The 18838-nt window shown below is 50.0% G+C and overlaps 1 protein-coding gene across 3 annotated transcripts in view; it reads right to left on the bottom strand.

Moving 5' to 3' along the window:
- The window catches only part of PPP1R13B (protein phosphatase 1 regulatory subunit 13B), a 106551-nt gene that overhangs the window by 54491 nt on the left and 33222 nt on the right, over nt 1-18838 (bottom strand). For all 3 annotated transcript variants that reach the window (XM_075330431.1, XM_075330430.1, XM_075330432.1), the window contains exons 3-4: nt 13483-13602; nt 10409-10470 (exon numbers count right to left, since the gene is read on the bottom strand). In XM_075330431.1, coding sequence (XP_075186546.1) covers nt 10409-10470; nt 13483-13602 — 182 coding nt within the window. The remainder of the gene's footprint in view (nt 1-10408; nt 10471-13482; nt 13603-18838) is intronic.

Here is an 18838-nt window from a genome sequence, read left to right as displayed (position 1 = left end):
CACCCGCATCCACTCATCGCTGCTGCTAATGTGCAGGCACCTTCCTTTTACATAGTATTTGCATTTATCCACAGAAAGATTTGTACAAAATTAATATTAATCAAGTACAAATAGTCTCCGAGGACGGGGGGCTCTGTGCGCTCACTGATCGAGGACATGTCTGCTCAAGAGAGGACGTTAATTTCATACATTAAGGAAACAGGGAAGAAGAAACGGAGAAGATGCTTCTATGACTCACACATTATGTAAGTGTAGGTGACCGGCCTCGGCTATTTATGGAGTGTTCTGGTCTAAAGGCACTTGATAATACTTTAGGGGGCTGCAACATAAAGCAAGAAAAAAAGAAAGACGTAGGGTGGGAGGGAGAGAGGAGGGAAGAGTGGAAGAAAGGGGAGACTATGCGGGCTCAAGGGGAGACGATGCGGGCTCAAGGGGAGACGATGCGGGCTCAAGGGGAGACGATGCGGGCTCAAGGGGAGACGATGCGGGCTCAAGGGGAGACGATGCGGGCTCAAGGGGAGACGATGCGGGCTCAAGGGGAGACGATGCGGGCTCAAGGGGAGACGATGCGGGCTCAAGGGGAGACGATGCGGGCTCAAGGGGAGACGATGCGGGCTCAAGGGGACACGATGCGGGCTCAAGGGGACACGATGCGGGCTCAAGGGGACACGATGCGGGCTCAAGGGGACACGATGCGGGCTCAAGGGGACACGATGCGGGCTCAAGGGGACACGATGCGGGCTCAAGGGGACACGATGCGGGCTCAAGGGGACACGATGCGGGCTCAAGGGGACACGATGCGGGCTCAAGGGGACACGATGCGGGCTCAAGGGGACACGATGCGGGCTCAAGGGGACACGATGCGGGCTCAAGGGGACACGATGCGGGCTCAAGGGGACACGATGCGGGCTCAAGGGGACACGATGCGGGCAAAGCGGAGAAGATAAAGGGAAAGGAGAGGAGAGAAGATAAAGGGAAAGGACAGAAGATAAAGGGAAAGGATTCAGAAGAGCGATATTTACACCGGGAAAAAGGGACATTCGTTATGGCAATAGGAACAGCCACATCAGAGAGGAAAAGGCCTTGAACTCTAGTGCCATCTATTGGATGTAGGATTCCAAAAAGTCAATGTTGACTATTTAACAAGTGCTTGTTACATGACAAAATATAAAAAAAAAACACAAGACCCTCCGTTTGCATACACGTGTTTTGTGGTGCATACCAGTCATCAGTACAAAGCAAGATGTCTGGCTAGGTGGAAGGCTTCTTACAGACGTATTAGGGGGAACTTCTAATTACAATTAACAGTATCTCTTTAGGTTAAGAGGCACAGGAGCTCAAATGACTAAATAATGAGTGGCTGTTATGGCTCCTGAGCACACTACATATGCCACCGGCAGCAGCTATCTCCTCTTGCGGGACCCTGGGTGGATCCCTGGAGCCCATTTTCAGACTCACTAATTTTACATTATATATATTTTCAGGAGCTAATCCGCCTTAATGATATGACCCGGTACAAGAATCATAATTTAGAGCTGTAAATAAAACACATTTCAGAAAAGAGCTTAACCGAGGTGGCAGAGCCCTGAACAAAGGTATCCAGTGTGCTCCTCGTGTGTGGCGGGCACGGACATGCAGGGTTTAATTACCTGTCTGCAAAATACCATGATCCTATGCCAAGTCACACTGGCAGCTGCACCGAACAGAACGGACACGACCTGCAGGAAAAGTTACTTTCTAACCCTGCGCACAGTGTAAGACGTTACATAACTTATAGTAAAGTATAGAAGCACGGTCTGATAGAGCGCTAAGGAGGCCACAGTATTAGATTAATTTTTTTTAGAATTTATTGTTTTCTATCAGCCACAACGCGTTTCGATATATAATATCTTCATCAGGTGGATATCATATATATCCACCTGATGAAGATATTGTGTATATCGAAACGCGTTGTGGCTGATAGAAAACAATAAATTCTAAAAAAAATTAATCTAATACTGTGGCCTCCTTAGCGCTCTATCAGACCGTGCTTCTATACTTTACTGCTGATCTTCCCCCCTGTGGGTTCACGGCAAGAGCTGCTTGATACGGAGGTCAGATTACCAGAGACGCCCAGTGATCTGTCATGTGACCAGCCCTTCAGGAATTTGCTTCCCTGGATGGACATCGTGGGCTAACAGGTTAGAAGATTACTGATTCCACACTCCTGCCTTATACCGTAATTGTGCAAGGGCTGCACAACCACATCAGGTGAGCAGATTCCTTTTCTTCTTCTCACCGCTATCTCCCAGAACCTTCACATGCGCTCCCTTGTTTAATTTTTATCCAGTTACATAACTTATGACGCTTTCTTTTCCTTCTGGTGTTTATTTAGTAATTCAAGTAGAGTCGCTGCCAATATAAACGCGCAATCTTCACGAGATCGCCGAGCCTGTATCTCTGCAGGTATATAGGAAGCCTTTTCCAGGCCATGGACATGTCTATATGACAGACTAATGTACACGCTGTGAAAATAGTATATCATATAGGTTGTATATATTATATCTTTTCATAGGACAGCACTGAAGATCTGCCCCTGTGACACAATGTACAGTGTCAGTGTGTGTGCTCAGCGTCATATCCGGAGGTCGCCTTTTCAGAATAGATGTATCAGTGCAGCAAGCATTGCGGCAGAGGTTACAGAGATGGGGCGTCCGCCTATCAGTGCTCAGACCATACGCCGCACACTACAGTGGTTTCAGGGGTGGGGGGGTCCGCCTGTCAGTGCTCAGACCATACGCCGCACACTACAGTGGTTTCAGGGGTGGGGGGGTCCGCCTGTCAGTGCTCAGACCATACGCCGCACACTACAACGGTTTCAGGGGTGGGGGGGGGTCTGCCTGTAAGTGCTCAGACCATACGCCACACACTGCAGAGGTTACAGGGGTGGTGGGGTCCCGCCTGTCAGTGCTCAGACCATACGCCACACACTGCATCACTGTCATCCCAGAAGGAAGTATCTACTAAAGATAATGCACAAGAAAGCTGCAAGCAGTTTACGGAAGACAAGCAGACTAAGGACATGGATTACTGGAACCGTCCTGTGTTCTAATGAGACCAAGATAAACTTATTTGATGGTGTCAAGCGTGTGGCGGCAACCAGGTACAAAGACAAGTGTGTCCTGCCTACAGTCAGGCATGGTGGTAGCAGTGCCGTGGTTGGGGCTGCACTAGTGCTGCTGGCTGTGAGGGGGGGGCTACAGTTTATTGAGGGAACCATGAATGCCAACATGTCCTGTGACATACTGAAGCAGAGTGTGATCCCCTTCCTTCATATTCCAGCATAACGACCCCAAACACCTCCAAGACCACCACTGACTCGCTAAAGAAATTGAGGGTAAAAGTGCTGGACTGGCCAAGCGTCTCCAGACCCTAAACCCTATGGACTATCTGTGAAGCCTCTTCAAACGGAGGTGGAGGAGCGCGTAATGTCTCTAACACCCACCAGCTTCATGCTGTTATCAAGGAGGATGGAAGAGGATCCAGCGGCTCCTGGGAAGCTCTAATGACCTCCCTGCCCAAGAGAGTGAAGACAGTGCGGGAAAAAAATGGTGGACACACAAAGTACTGACACTTTGGGCACAATTTCGCCATTTTCATATAGGGGTGTACTCCCTTTTGTGCCACCAGTTTAGACATTAATGGCTGTGTGCTGAGTTATTTAGAGGACACCAAATTTACCCCGTTATACAAGCTGCACACTGACACTGCACATTGTAGCACAGGGGCAGATATCCAGTGTTGTCACTTGAAAAGATATAAAGATATAATATATACAAAAAGGTGAGGGGTGTACTCAGGTTTGTGATATATTGTATAATTTTTTTTTATATATAATATATATTATACACACATGTATATTACATTTATATCATATATATATATATATATATATATATATATATATATTGTGACGACCTGGGCCCTGAACGTCTTGGGGCACACGTCTGGCAGCGGGATCAAGACACACACCAGCACTTTGTCACTTAAAGAATCTCGGTGATTTATTCACATCCTCATAAACCACGCAGTGTAATGGGCCACAGCCACTTTCCCGCAGGACAATGTCTCACTGTCTGTTTAAACTGCTGATTGTTCATACAGTTCATTCTCTGGCATCAGCCAGTATAGTCCCCTTTCTGGGGTGTTACCTGCCAGTAGGTTTGCAGGCTGTCAGTCTGCCTCCATCCAGTCCAGGGAGACTCTCACACTGGGCTCAACATCCCGGCCCATGGACACGTTCCAATTCCTCACAGCCTCAGTGGATTCTGCAGCTCCCTGACATTTCAGAGCCCTCACTAGCTCTGTATGCACAGGATCTCCTGCACATGTGCTCCAACCAAGATGGCTCCCACCAGCACACAGAGATCATGTGACAAACGACAGCTCCATTAAATCCCATGAGACACACCTACGTATGGGAGGTATGTGGATGGTCAGTCCGGCCCATCACTTCTGACCATCCCATGAACCCAGCCCTGAATGTGTACAACAATCCTCATGGAACTACAAGTCCCAGAGAAACATTCCAGGTTCAGATCACAGAGGATTTCCCCCTCTGTGACACATACCGGCCATCTACCACATTGCATCCTTACATATCCCCCCCCTCTGTTCCAACTTGTAGGGTTGAACACTCGACAACCTACAGTGACCCTGAGACAGGGCATTAGGGAAACCATACCCTACCAGTCGAATGGGCCCTCTACGAAAACTTGGAGTTTCTGCTCCTGACCGACCATCCGCCACTGTCACCAAACCCTCCTCAGTGAACCCTCTTCTCAGACACGTCCGCCGGTCCGACATATCGTTCCATAACTGTCTCCAACGGTCAGTGTGGTAGTGAGACACCCCATCAGTCAAAACTACCGTGCGGCCTGACTCTGCGCTAACCAGTCCACTAGAGGGGCTCTTGTCCAGGTACCTCACAACCGAGCCGACAGGAGATCTCCCACAACTAGACCCTGCACACTCTCTGTTTGCCAATCTACTATGGCCTCTTCTCTTATGACGTCTTAGGTCACCTTTCCATCTCCGCCTTTTCCCACCACCACTTTTGGCTATGGACCAGTCACTCCCTCCATCTTTTCTTTCAGATTTTGTTTTAGAGGGCTTGGACCCTTCAGAGTCTGTGCCATAGCCTGATTTATAGGTAGGTCTTCTATGACCTAGGCTCCTTTCCCTACAGGACCTACTTCCCTTGCCAGTGAAGGCAACACGTTCATCAGGTGGACCACACTTCTTCTCTGGGCCCTGGCCCGAAAGCGGTCGTGACCTCAAACTCACTTGACAAAGTGTCTCTGCAATCTTCTGTCTTTCAAGATCCATTTGCTTTAGTTCTTCCAGGTATCCCAGGCGGTATTCTAGGAGAACTCGTACGTTTTCAACACACTCCTTTGTTCCCGCCATGACACATGGAACCATACCAACTTCACAGGGTAACCTGGCTTTATGATAAACCTTAAATCTTACTCTCGTCACACCGGATGTATCAACCATCTCCTGCATGACTCTTCCATTTCTGCCAATCAGTTTCTTGACAAGTTCTCTGGGCACTTGTGTGACCTCTTCCACAAAGTCCAACAGCCTTCGAGCTGTTTTCACTGCTTCTTCAGTTTTCCCATAGATTTGGAATGTTCCACTGTGCTCTTCTAATTCAATCGCTGTAATACCTGGAACCTTCCTGGCTTGCTGAATGTTACTTTTCAGCGCTCTTAATGCGAGCCCAATTAATGATTTCTTCACCACCACAACTTCCTGAAATTCTGCAGTGAGCTGCTTCATACACTCCAAGCGTCTGGTGTCTTCTTCCATCTGTGCCGAGATGAGCCATTTCGTGCGAAGACACTGCAGGTGCATGTCACTCAGGATAGCCACCCGCTTCTTTGTGACATTACTGGCAGAGCACACCACCAACCGACAAGTCTCTGGGGCAAAGTACACTTCACAGGCCCCTACAGCCTTCTTAAACGTCTCATGCATCGACTTATGGGCACAGGCTTTTCTTAGGTCTTCGGGCACATCTACCATGCACTTAAAGAATGGACCGGTTTCTTGACCTTCAAGGAAATTAGACCATTCCTTTGGTCTCTTGCATCTATCTTTTTCTCTCATGCACGGCTCCACCTCTTGAGTTACACACTCTTCCGGTTCAGCTCCAGCCTCAGAGCCTTTGGGTTTGCTACTCTTCTTAACCAAGACAATCTCTATGTCTTCCATCTTGGTCTTACCAGGCAGGTCACTCAGGCTATCAGTTCCTGATAAGACCTCTGGTCCAGACTTCACCTCATCAGAGACTCTTTTCACTTCTGCAGCACCAGCTGTCTCTTGGGTCTTCACTGCGTTACCTTCAACTTCCTTGCGGGTCTCTGCAGTGTCACATTCAGTCCTCTTTTTTTCTGCAAGGGTGTCACACCCTTCAGCGTGGTACTCTGTTCCTCTTAGACCTTTGGCCCCGTTTTCACCCTTCATCACCCCAACACTGGGTAATTTACCGGTCTGCTCACCATGACCTCTATGGATTTGTACTTCACCAACTTTCTCCAGGATTCCTTGTCCTGTATTACCCTCTAGGATTTCACCTCCCACAGTGCTCTTGTCCGACAGACCTTCTGCTTCATGCTTGGAATCTATAGGAGACACCACCATTACTGCTTTGGTTGGCTCATTTTTTGACATTTCACCCTGCTGATGTCTGTCGTTACAATGTGTCAGTTCAGTTTCTGATACCTCTTTCTTGTGTAGGACATCGCTGTCTGACTCTACCTTAGCAGTTGCTACTGGCAATGTGTTTTCCTCGACCAGGTACTTCACTTTCTCTGCACCCTCAGACGGGATACCTTGCACAAGCTTTTGGCGCTTATTACGTCTCCGGCGTCTGGAGGAGGTTTTACCCTTCTCAATTGTCTGTACCTCACTGCACTCTCTTGTCCTTTTATAAGAGTCAGTGTCCATTCTGGAGTCATCGTCACTCCCCCTGGCGTCCTGGACTATCATGTCCCCACTTAACCAGATATCTGCCTCCCTTTCTGGAGCTACCCCGTTTTTAACGGTCACACTATTGGTTATTCCCTTAGTCCCTATGTCACCAAGTTGGGTCCGTCCATTTTCTTTGGTCACCCCTAACTTAGGACAGTCAATTTTAGAAGGTACTATCTCCTCCTTACCACACATAACTCCACAACAAGGACCCCTTTTCACCTCCCAATGTGGTAGGGTTTCCTTTGGGCTGTTCTGGCTCTTCCACAAGCAACCGGATACGTCCCCCTGCTTCCACAAGTGCACAAATAATTTAGAGTCCCAACCTATAATAATTGGGTGCAGTAAATCTGAGACTACACCAACATCATGAGAACCACTGTCCCTGGCTGTCTTTATGACCACGCTGGATACTGGGTATTCTGTCTCATTATTGTGGATGCAGCTGACGTGGATCTTCCTTCCAGGAATCAAGTTGACATCAGAAGTGGCCCTCACCAGGGTCACCAAGCTCCTTGAGTCTACGACCCCTGTTACAGATTCCCCATCCACTTCCACGGAACACAGACGTGGCTTCTCGTCGGATGGGTGGTCTATACCGCAAACCGGGCACTTGTGGCATGAACACGGTTGTCCCTGGCTACAGTCCATCTGCGCCACTTCACCCTTGGATTTGGGATGCTCTGCACCATTTTGGGGGACCACCGCTTTCTGGGACTCCTCCCCCTTATGGGCATCCACCCCTTTATGGGACTCCACCCCATTATGGGCAACCACCCCTTTATGGGACTCCACCCCCTTATGGGCAACCACCCCTTTATGGGACTCCACCCCCTTATGGGCAACCACCCCTTTATGGGACTCCACCCCCTTATGGGCAACCACCCCTTTATGGGACTCCACCCCTTTATGGGCAACCACCCCTTTATCTCCCTGGGTACCCTGTGCCCGTACTGGCCCCAGAAGGGAATTCACAAACTGGTCCACTGCTGCCACATCTCTGCGCACTGACAGCTCCTGCTGTCCACACACAAGGAACTGGTACAGCTCCTCCATAACGTCCAGGCTTGCGGCTCCACTCATGGTCGCTCAGCTTTCCCGGAACTTCGTGGACCCGCCGATCCACCGCAAGCTGCTTGAGTGCGCCGTCAATTTTCGTGGACCCGCCGATCCACCGCAAACCGCTTCAAAAAATTTTTTCGTGGACCCGCCGATCCACAGCAAGCAGTCCGTATCCACAAGAATATGTCCTAGGCCGTTGCCCTTAGCAACCAGGCTGTGTTGCCCCTAGCAACCAGGCTGCGTTGCCCCTAGCAACCAGGCCATATGCCCGCATTCTCCACCATAATGTGACGACCTGGGCCCTGAACGTCTTGGGGCACACGTCTGGCAGCGGGATCAAGACACACACAAGCACTTTGTCACTTAAAGAATCTCGGTGATTTATTCACATCCTCATAAACCACGCAGTGTAATGGGCCACAGCCACTTTCCCGCAGGACAATGTCTCACTGTCTGTTTAAACTGCTGATTGTTCATACAGTTCATTCTCTGGCATCAGCCAGTATAGTCCCCTTTCTGGGGTGTTACCTGCCAGTAGGTTTGCAGGCTGTCAGTCTGCCTCCATCCAGTCCAGGGAGACTCTCACACTGGGCTCAACATCCCGGCCCATGGACACGTTCCAATTCCTCACAGCCTCAGTGGATTCTGCAGCTCCCTGACATTTCAGAGCCCTCACTAGCTCTGTATGCACAGGATCTCCTGCACATGTGCTCCAACCAAGATGGCTCCCACCAGCACACAGAGATCATGTGACAAACGACAGCTCCATTAAATCCCATGAGACACACCTACGTATGGGAGGTATGTGGATGGTCAGTCCGGCCCATCACTTCTGACCATCCCATGAACCCAGCCCTGAATGTGTACAACAATCCTCATGGAACTACAAGTCCCAGAGAAACACTCCAGGTTCAGATCACAGAGGATTTCCCCCTCTGTGACACATACCGGCCATCTACCACATTGCATCCTTACAATATATATATATATATATATATATATATATATATATATATATATATATATATATATATATATATACACACACATACATACATACATACATACACACATACATACATACACACACTTGCGTAGATATCAGTTGCATGTGTCTAACATTCAGAAGCCAGAAGGGGCCAATATAACAGATGACATGAGGCACCTGCAATTTGCAGCAGCCCCAGGAGGACAGGGTGTGCTGTGACTTGTAGTACATAACTACAGGAGAGATACGTGTGAGAGAAAATGGAAATTTGGGGGTTTCACTGTAAAATCTCTCTTGTAGTTCTCATTGTGGGATACAGGAACCACAGCAGACAACTAACCCATGATTCCTGTGTCCCCCACTAAATAATTCGAGAAATTGAGATTTTTGGTATACACTATAAAATCCCTTTCTCGTAGGTCTTCATTGGGGAACACAAGAACCATGATTATATCTACAACGACACAGTAACCATGGCGGTGTAAACAAACCCATGGTTCTTGTGCCCCACAAAGAAGTGACCAAGAAATTCAGATACGCAGTCCATTAAAAGGGGATCCCCACCTTAGACATTTATGGTACATCCACAGACTATGCCCCAAGTGTCTGATAGATGTGAGGGTCCCACCTCTGGGACCAGCATCTATCTTCAGTGTGGAGGTCCCCCTTCGTTGTCCAGCTGTTGATCGTTTTTTGGGATGGTGAATGAATGGAGAGGTGACAGGGCATGTGCACAACTCTCTGTTTACTTCTATGAGAGTCATGAAAACAGCCTGTGCAGGTGGAACAGAAGTTACAGGACCCCCATTCTGAAGACACATGAGATTCCCAGAAGATCATGAACATGCTTGGTGTTTTTGAGGAGAAGGGCTAATGATAATGCCATGGCCAAAAATACAGAGTCTGCATATGTTGCCTATTCAGATCCTTGATGGTGGACATATTCCCCGTCACCCAACTTTGGTGTAAAAATGATAAGCTCAATAAAATCATTGACCTCTGATATTCTGGGAAGTCTAGATGATGGTAGGAAGACTCTTGACCAAACCGAGTCCTTTACTTGAAGGATGCATAAGCCAATATTGAGCTTTATCTCATTCTGGACGTATCATGAGAAGGTCTACGGCTACAAAAAGACAATGTGTAGTGACAAGGTGAAAAAGAAGATGACCACCAAGAACAAGATGGAACCGAGAACGATTACAACAATAAAAGCCAAGACACCATGGTGGAGAAGCCACCAAGGATCATAAAGCAAGATGTCCGTCATGGCAGCAGTAAGGATCCTAGTCAGAAGCCCCAATGTCTGATACATTGGTGTAAGTGAGAACATTTTCTTACCCCATTTTCCAGACGTTTCTCTCCAGTCAGTCCGTTCCTCTGATTCGGAGCCTGACGAGCAGCTGAAAAGTAAAAAGAAAGAAAAAGTTAAAAAGTTACATAATTTTTTGGATTATAAGATGCACTTTTCCTCCCCAAAAAATTGGGAGGAAAATGAGTGCTGCATCTTATCCGAATGCACCACTCAATGAGGTGGTGGAGAGGGGTCGCAGGAGTCAGGGGCTGCGCGGCGGGCTGTGCCGGGGCCTGGGCGGCGGGCTGTGCCGGGGCCTGGGCGGCGGGCTGTGCCGGGGCCTGGGCGGCGGGCTGTGCCGGGGCCTGCGCGGCGGGCTGTGCCGGGGCCTGCGCGGCGGGCTGTGCCGGGGCCTGCGCGGCGGGCTGAAAATATTCGCGGTGCGGGGTTCAAATAATGGCTCTCGGAGGCGGCGCATGCGCAGATTGAGCTCTTGGCTCAAGATCTCATCTGCGAATGCACCGCCTCCGGCCCATCGATCTCCCAGCAGCGGACTTAAGGAAAACCGGAGGTAGTGTATGCGCAGAAGAGATCTTGGTTTGCGCCGATAGCTCAATCTGCACACGTGACAACTCTGGGAGCCATTTTTTTCAAGCCCGCACCACTGACAGTTTCTAGAAGTTGCCTGCCTCACAGCATCTGGTACACCCACTGGCTGCACTGCCTGCAACATCAACCTGCTCCACCACTGCCCCTGCCTCCTGTGACCCTGCTCCACCACCGCTGCTATCCCCCCCCGCTAAGAAACCACTGGATTGTGAGAGGGATCCCTTTATTTTTCTCTAAATTTGGGGAGCATCTTACAATCCGATGCGTCTTATAAACAAAAGAAAAAAATACAAAATGCGGCATTAGACCAAAAAAAAAAAAATAAATAATTTTTCTTTACCATTTAAAGGAATATGACACGTAGAAATTATTAAGAGTCGAAACCCATAAGAGAATTATTTTCTACTAGAGCCCCCCACTGCAGTCGTGGGATCGTTTCCCCCCGAAAAGAAAAAAAAAATATCTATTGTTCTCATAGCTGAAAAAGAATGTTAATCCACAATTGTCATTTTCTTCTTTTTTTTGACCAAAAAAGGACAAGTACAGAATGTCTTTATAGCAGTTGGGGCTCCAGAATCCACACGTAGCCATAAAATAATGGTCCACGATAACACTCTGGTTTTCTAAAGAGAACACATAAGTGTGCACAATGGAATAAAAGGGAACTGTCGGGACGATTTTACTACTGAAGCCAGATGTATGGCTGTATAGGTCCCAGTACAACAAGAAAACCAATACCTTTATTGTAGCAATCCGATGTGCTGGGGCTGAGAAATCAAGCTTTAATGCCACATGCAAAATGCCTGGAAGTGCAAAGACACGCCCCCAAAGCACTTGCAGACTAATCTGTGTGCGACTTCTAAAGCTCGATTTCTCAGCGCTGGTAAATCAGATTACAACAAGACAGGTATCATTTTTATCGTTGTTCTATGCCCTATAAAGCAAGGCCACCAGTTTAAGAATAAAAATCGGAGTGACAGATTCCCTTTTAAGAATAAATGGGTACTTTCTGAGGCAGAAATGCAGATTTTGCCTGAAAAAATCTGCTCCATTTGAACACATGCAGTGGGTAAAGAAGATCAGTAAGTCACGCAAGCAGATTTTGCTGAGGGTTAGTCTCAGTTTTGCGGTGAAATCCAAACACATCGCCATGTACATGCAGCCTACAGCTTCCGGCACACCGTCGACACATTACTCCCATTAACTGCTGTGGTTAATTTCCATTTCACATGTTGATCTGGAGTTTGCACAAGAAAAGTGATTCAACGGCCAAATCCAGACAGAAGCCAGGACAAACAAGACGCTCTTCCGACCGCAGCTCCACGTGCATCACCAGCCCCGAGAGTGGCACCAGGGCACAGAGACCTGGCGCAGGGCTCTGCTATACATCAAGTGTCAGGATGATATAGTGTGCTGGCAGCTTGCCAGGCCGGAGGCTACGACGGAGGCTCGCATTCCTGCTCACGGCCATTATGACGCACGTGGAGTTACTACTCTTAATGACGTGGGAGACTCGAGTTTTCCTGGAAGCAACAACATAAATGCACCGTTCATCACAAGAACCAGTTTATACAATAACAAGCAGGTCACCAAACTCAAGAACCGCGCCGGGAAGATCCATAATAACGGTGTGCCGTCACCGGTATTTGAAGTACCGTATTTTTTGTTTTATAAGATGCATTGGATTATAAGACGCAACCCAAATTTAGAGATAAAAAAGGTGAAAAAAAAATAAACATTGGGTCCGTCTTATACTCCGGTGTTGTCTTACCGGAGGGGGGCAGCAGTGGTGGTGATGTGGGTCACAGAAGGCAGAGGTTGTGCTGGCATCAGCAGCGGCGGTCAGTGGCGGCAGCAGCGGCGGTCAGTGGCAGCAGTAGGTTTGTGGTGTCAGTGGCGGCAGGTTTGTTTTGTCAGTGGCGGCAGGTTTGTGGCAGGTCCGTGGCGGCGGCAGCAGCGGCGGGTCCGTGGCGGCGGCAGCAGCGGCGGGTCCGTGGCGGCGGCAGGTCAGTAGTGGAGCAGGCCGGTGCGGTGAGTGTCCCAGTGTCCACGGTCCAGGTTGAAATGGTGACGCCTGGAGCGGCGCATGCGCAGATGGAGCTCTTATCCAAGAGCTCCATCTGCGCACGCGCTGAGTCCCGGCGCCATCATTTGAACTGGGACACTCACCGAACAGCCATTTGCCCGCACGCACAGAGTGGCAGCCGGCCTCCAGGACAGAGAGGGAGCTGGCACAGACAGGCACCCGGCCGCCCGCATGCAGCTACAGGCACCCAGCCCCCTTAACGCACCCGGTCACCACACAGACAACCCCCTCTGGTAAGCTATATTTGGATAATAAGATGCACCCCTCATTTTCCTCCCAAATTTTTGGGAGGAAAAGTGCGTCTTATAATCCGAAAAATACGGTAGGCGTTGTTGGAAGCCATATACTATGCACCATGGCGCCCCCTAGGACTGGTTTGGTAGGAAGTTTTGCAGTGTTTTTGGTATTTATTGATACGGTACTTACTCTGCTCATTGCTTTCAGAGGGGAAATCCTCATGCCGCAGGAAGAATTTCACCTCCTCCTTTCGGGGACCCCATTTCTGCAAGTGCTCGAACATCAGGTGATCAAAGGGCAACGGGCGTTCTAAAGAAAGAATTGTTGCAACAGATAAAACAATTGCAAAAATACAGAAAACACATGCATTTCATAAATGGACCCCAAAATAAACAGATTTCATTATGAAGAGATGTGGGCCTGGAGCGCAAGAGCTTACAATCTATGAGGAAATAGGAGGTGATGGTTACTGCTGAACAAAGGGATAACTGTGACACAGGCCGGCTCCACGCATCCATGTGCCCAGACCGGTGATGGGTCTCCTGACCTGAACTCAACAGCTTTGCAAACATACATGAAGCAGTTGAGTTTAGGTCAGGAGACCCATAACCAGTTCATACTTACACCAATCACCCACAAAGGCCATGGATTGCCGATGGGTGACCTGGCCAAAAAAGTACAGGAGTGAGTTTCTAAAATGTGATCGGCCTGTCTAAACAGACGCTTATAATAGTAGTTGTTGGGAATTAAGCGGATTGTCTGGGGCAGTGCATTCCAGTGAATTGGAGCAGCATGAGAAAGTTTTGGAGATGGCAGTAGGAGGTTCCGATTATGGGGAATATTAGTCTTGGATCATTAGAAAACTGGACAACACGAGTGTTAGAGATCTAGAGTGGTGTAGCACTGTGGAGAGGATGGGTAGGGTGGTAGGCAGATGAGGGAGGAGATGTAAGGTGATGCAGCACTGAGAAAAGAGGTAGGATGCTATACGGATAGGGAGAAGATGTAGGGCAGTGCAGCACTGTGGAGAGGACGGGTAGGAATGAAGACAGGTGAGGGAGGTGATGTAGGGTAATGCAGCTCTGAGGAGATGAATAGGATGCTACACAGATGGGGAGGAAATGTAGGGCTGTGCAGCACTGAGGAGAAGCTGGGTAGGAAGGTAGACAGATGGGGAGGAGATGTAGGGCGGTGCAGCACTGAGGAGAAGATGGGTAGGACGCTATGCAGATGGGGAGAAGATGTAGGGCTGTGCAGCACTGAGAAGAGGACAGGTAGAAAGGTAGAAAGATGAGGAGAAGATGTAGGGCTATGCAGCACTGAGATGATGGGTAGGAAGGTAGATAGATGAGGAGGAAATGTAGGGTGGTGCAGCACTGAGAAGACTGGTAGGATGCTATACAGATGGGGAGGAGATGTAGGGCAGTGTAGCACAGTGGAGAGGATGGTAGGCTGGTAGACAGGTGAGGGAGGAGATGCAGGTCTAAGGAGAGGAGTAGGATGCTATACGGATGGGGAGGAGATGTAGGGCAGTGCAGCACTGTGAAGAGGATGGGTAGGATGCTATACAGATGGTGAGGAGATGTAGGGCAGTGCATCACTGTGAAGAGGATGGGTAGAGTGACACAATACAATATAAAATAATCACCCTCAACTGTCTACAATAGATGGGAAACCTGTATAGTGACGGGCACAGAGTCATGGGTACACTAGTTGGATTATGGGATGACCTAGGCTGCAGCAGACCGGTGAGTGGAGATGATGATGATGGAGTGTTATTTTCTTGTCCCTCTGTAACGCTGTGATCTGCATTGTCACCTGATTCTTGTCCGGTCGTTGCACAGATCACACAGGAGACATTGCAGGACGGACGATCAAAGCATTTTTATTTCCCATGTGCTGATACTAAGTGGTACAAGTCTGACAGAGGAGGAGCGCAGCACAGAGGAGCGTGTCCTCCTGTGAGACTACAGCATTAAATAATAAAGTCCGGTATAGACTCCAGGTCTGCGGTGACCTTGTCAGTGTCGGCTTATCGCACACAGTAACAGCTGTCCGGCTGAGACGAGCGGCAGAGCCCCAACCAGATTTACTATGCTCAAAAACCATTACCAGAATGAATCATCAGGACGGGGAAGAGGGAAGAAAAATCCTCAAAATCCATGAGTCACCCCCGCTGCGTTCCTGACTTTATAAAGGTTCTGTCAGGAAGCGGCTCAGGCGCTCAGAAGAGACGGGCGCGCTAATGCATGTCAGCAGCAAACATCTGGAAGCCGGAGCCCCCGGCACCGACCAGCGCCAACAAACACTACATGCCTCCACAAGAGGGGGAGACGGGGGGCGCACGCTGCACGGCCTATCCGATCCGGTTAGATAATGTGTCCCTTATTGTGTATGCAGCAGAGCGGGAATTATTAGACGCATTCATCCAAATTGTTATTTGGAACAGAAAAATTACTCAGCGGTAATTAATGGGGCAAACAGCAGCCGAGGCCAAGAAGAAGAGCTGCACTGTGTAACCACGGGGAATACCGCCACTATGTGAGGGCCGCTATTACACCGCCACAGCCCTGTGCACATCACCGAAGGGTACCGCTCCATCCCCTGCTGGATCACCGTCTGCAGGATCCCATCCCCCGCTGGATCACCGGCTGCAGGATCCCATCCCCTGCTGGATCACCGGCTGCAGGATCCCATCCCCCGCTGGATCACCGTCTGCAGGATCCCATCCCCCGCTGGATCACCGGCTGCAGGATCACCGTCTGCAGGGTCACATCCCCCGCTGGATCACCGTCTGCAGGGTCACATCCCCCGCTGGATCACCGTCTGCAGGGTCACATCCCCCGCTGGATCACCGTCTGCAGGGTCACATCCCCCGCTGGATCACCGTCTGCAGGGTCACATCCCCCGCTGGATCACCGTCTGCAGGGTCACATCCCCCGCTGGATCACCGTCTGCAGGGTCACATCCCCCGCTGGATCACCGTCTGCAGGGTCACATCCCCCGCTGGATCACCGTCTGCAGGGTCACATCCCCCGCTGGATCACCGTCTGCAGGGTCACATCCCCCGCTGGATCACCGTCTGCAGGGTCACATCCCCCGCTGGATCACCGTCTGCAGGGTCCCATCCCCCGCTGGATCACCGTCTGCAGGGTCCCATCCCCCGCTGGATCACCGTCTGCAGGGTCCCATCCCCCGCTGGATCACCGTCTGCAGGATCCCATCCCCCGCTGGATCACCGTCTGCAGGATCCCATCCCCCGCTGGATCACCGTCTGCAGGGTCACATCCCCCGCTGGATCACCGTCTGCAGGGTCACATCCCCCGCTGGATCACCGTCTGCAGGGTCACATCCCCCGCTGGATCACCGTCTGCAGGGTCACATCCCCCGCTGGATCACCGTATGCAGGGTCACATCCCCCGCTGGATCACCGTATGCAGGGTCACATCCCCCGCTGGATCACCGTCTGCAGGGTCACATCCCCCACTGGATCACCGTCTGCAGGGTCATATCCCCCACTGGATCACCGTCTGCAGGATCCTATCCCCTGCTGGATCACCGTCTGCAGGATCCTATCCCCAGCTGGATCACCGTCTGCAGGATCCCATCCCACGCTGGATCACCGTCTGCAGGGTCACATCCCCCGCTGGATCACCATCTGCAGGATCCCATCCCCTGCTGGATCACCGTCTGCAGGACCCCATCCCCTGCTATTTCAAGTGTCTAAATACAAAATCCCAGACTTACTGGTAACAGTGTCTCACCGCAGTACCCCATATACACCTGCTAGGAGAATATTTGGGCACAGTACCCCATGTACACCTGCCAGGACAGGGTTGGGGCACAGTACCCCATATACACCTGCTAGGACAGGATTTAGGCACAGTACCCCATATACACCTGCTAGGACAGTATTTAGGCACAGTACCCCATTTACACCTGCTAGGACAGGGTTTGGGCACAGTACCCCATGTACACCTGCCAGGACAGGGTTTGGGCACAGTACCCCATGTACACCTGCCAGGACAGGGTTTGGGCACAGTACCCCATATACACCTGCTAGGACAGTATTTAGGCACAGTACCCCATTTACACCTGCCAGGACAGGGTTTGGGCACAGTACCCCATATACATCTGGTAGGACAGGGTTTGGGCACAGTACCCCATATACACCTGCTAGGACAGGGTTTGGGCACAGTACCCCATATACATCTGCTAGGACACTATTTGGGCACAGTACCCCATATACATCTGCTAGGACAGTATTTGGGAGCAGTATCCCATATACACCTGCTAGGACACTATTTGGGCACAGTACCCCATATACACCTGCTAGGACACTATTTGGGCACAGTACCCCATATACACCTGCTAGGACACTATTTGGGCACAGTACCCCATATACACCTGCTAGGACAGTATTTGGGCACAGTACCCCATATACACCTGCTAGGACAGTATTTGGGCACAGTACCCCATATACACCTGCTAGGACAGTATTTGGGCACAGTACCCCATATACACCTGCTAGGACAGTATTTGGGCACAGTACCCCATATACACCTGCTAGGACAGTATTTGGGCACAGTACCCCATTTACACCTGCTAGGACAATATTTGGGAGCAGTACCCCATATACACCTGCTAGGACAGTATTTAGGCACAGTAACCCATATACACCTGCTAGGACAGTATTTAGGCACAGTACCCCATTTACACCTGCTAGGACAGGGTTTGGGCACAGTACCCCATGTACACCTGCCAGGACAGGGTTGGGCACAGTACCCCATATACACCTGCTAGGACCGTATTTAGGCACAGTACCCCATTTACACCTGCCAGGACAGGGTTTGGGCACAGTACCCCATATACAGTGCCTACAAGTACTATTCAACCCCCTGCAGATTTAGCAAGTTTACACATTCGGAATTAACTTGGCATTGTGACATTTGGACTGTAGATCAGCCTGGAAGTGTGAAATGCACTGCAGCAAAAATAAGAATTATTCTTACCGATAATTCGGTTTCTAGGACCTTCCACGACAGCATAGGAGGTTGTCTCTCCACGCCCTAATTGGGACAGGAAGTTCAAGAGGTTTAAAAGGACCCTCCCACCTCCCACAGCCAGTGTCTTACAAAGAATCCATAGCATATGAGAAGTACCACACATTCAGTAATATATGAATACAAAGGGGAGGGAATTACCTGCTGTCGTGGAAGGTCCTAGAAACCGAATTATCGGTAAGAATAATTCTTATTTCTCTAGTCCCTTCCACGACAGCATAGGAGGAATACCAAAGAATTGATACCTAGGGGGGGACCACAGCCTGCAGGACCTTCCTGCGAAAGGCCAAATCCCTGTTGGAATCCAGATCCAACCGATAATGCTTCGTTAACGTATGGAGCGAAGACCACGTAGCCGCCTTGCAGATCTGCTCAGGGGAGGCCCCTGCCCGTTCAGCCCAGGAGACAGAGGTAGCTCTGGTGGAGTGTGCCGTAAATCCGGTAGGTGGAGAGAGATGCTGAGCGAGGTAGGCGTCTCTAAT

Source organism: Anomaloglossus baeobatrachus, chromosome 12 (assembly GCF_048569485.1).
Source record: "Anomaloglossus baeobatrachus isolate aAnoBae1 chromosome 12, aAnoBae1.hap1, whole genome shotgun sequence".
NCBI lineage: Eukaryota > Metazoa > Chordata > Amphibia > Anura > Aromobatidae > Anomaloglossus > Anomaloglossus baeobatrachus.
This window is presented reverse-complemented; position numbering and strand designations above follow the sequence as displayed.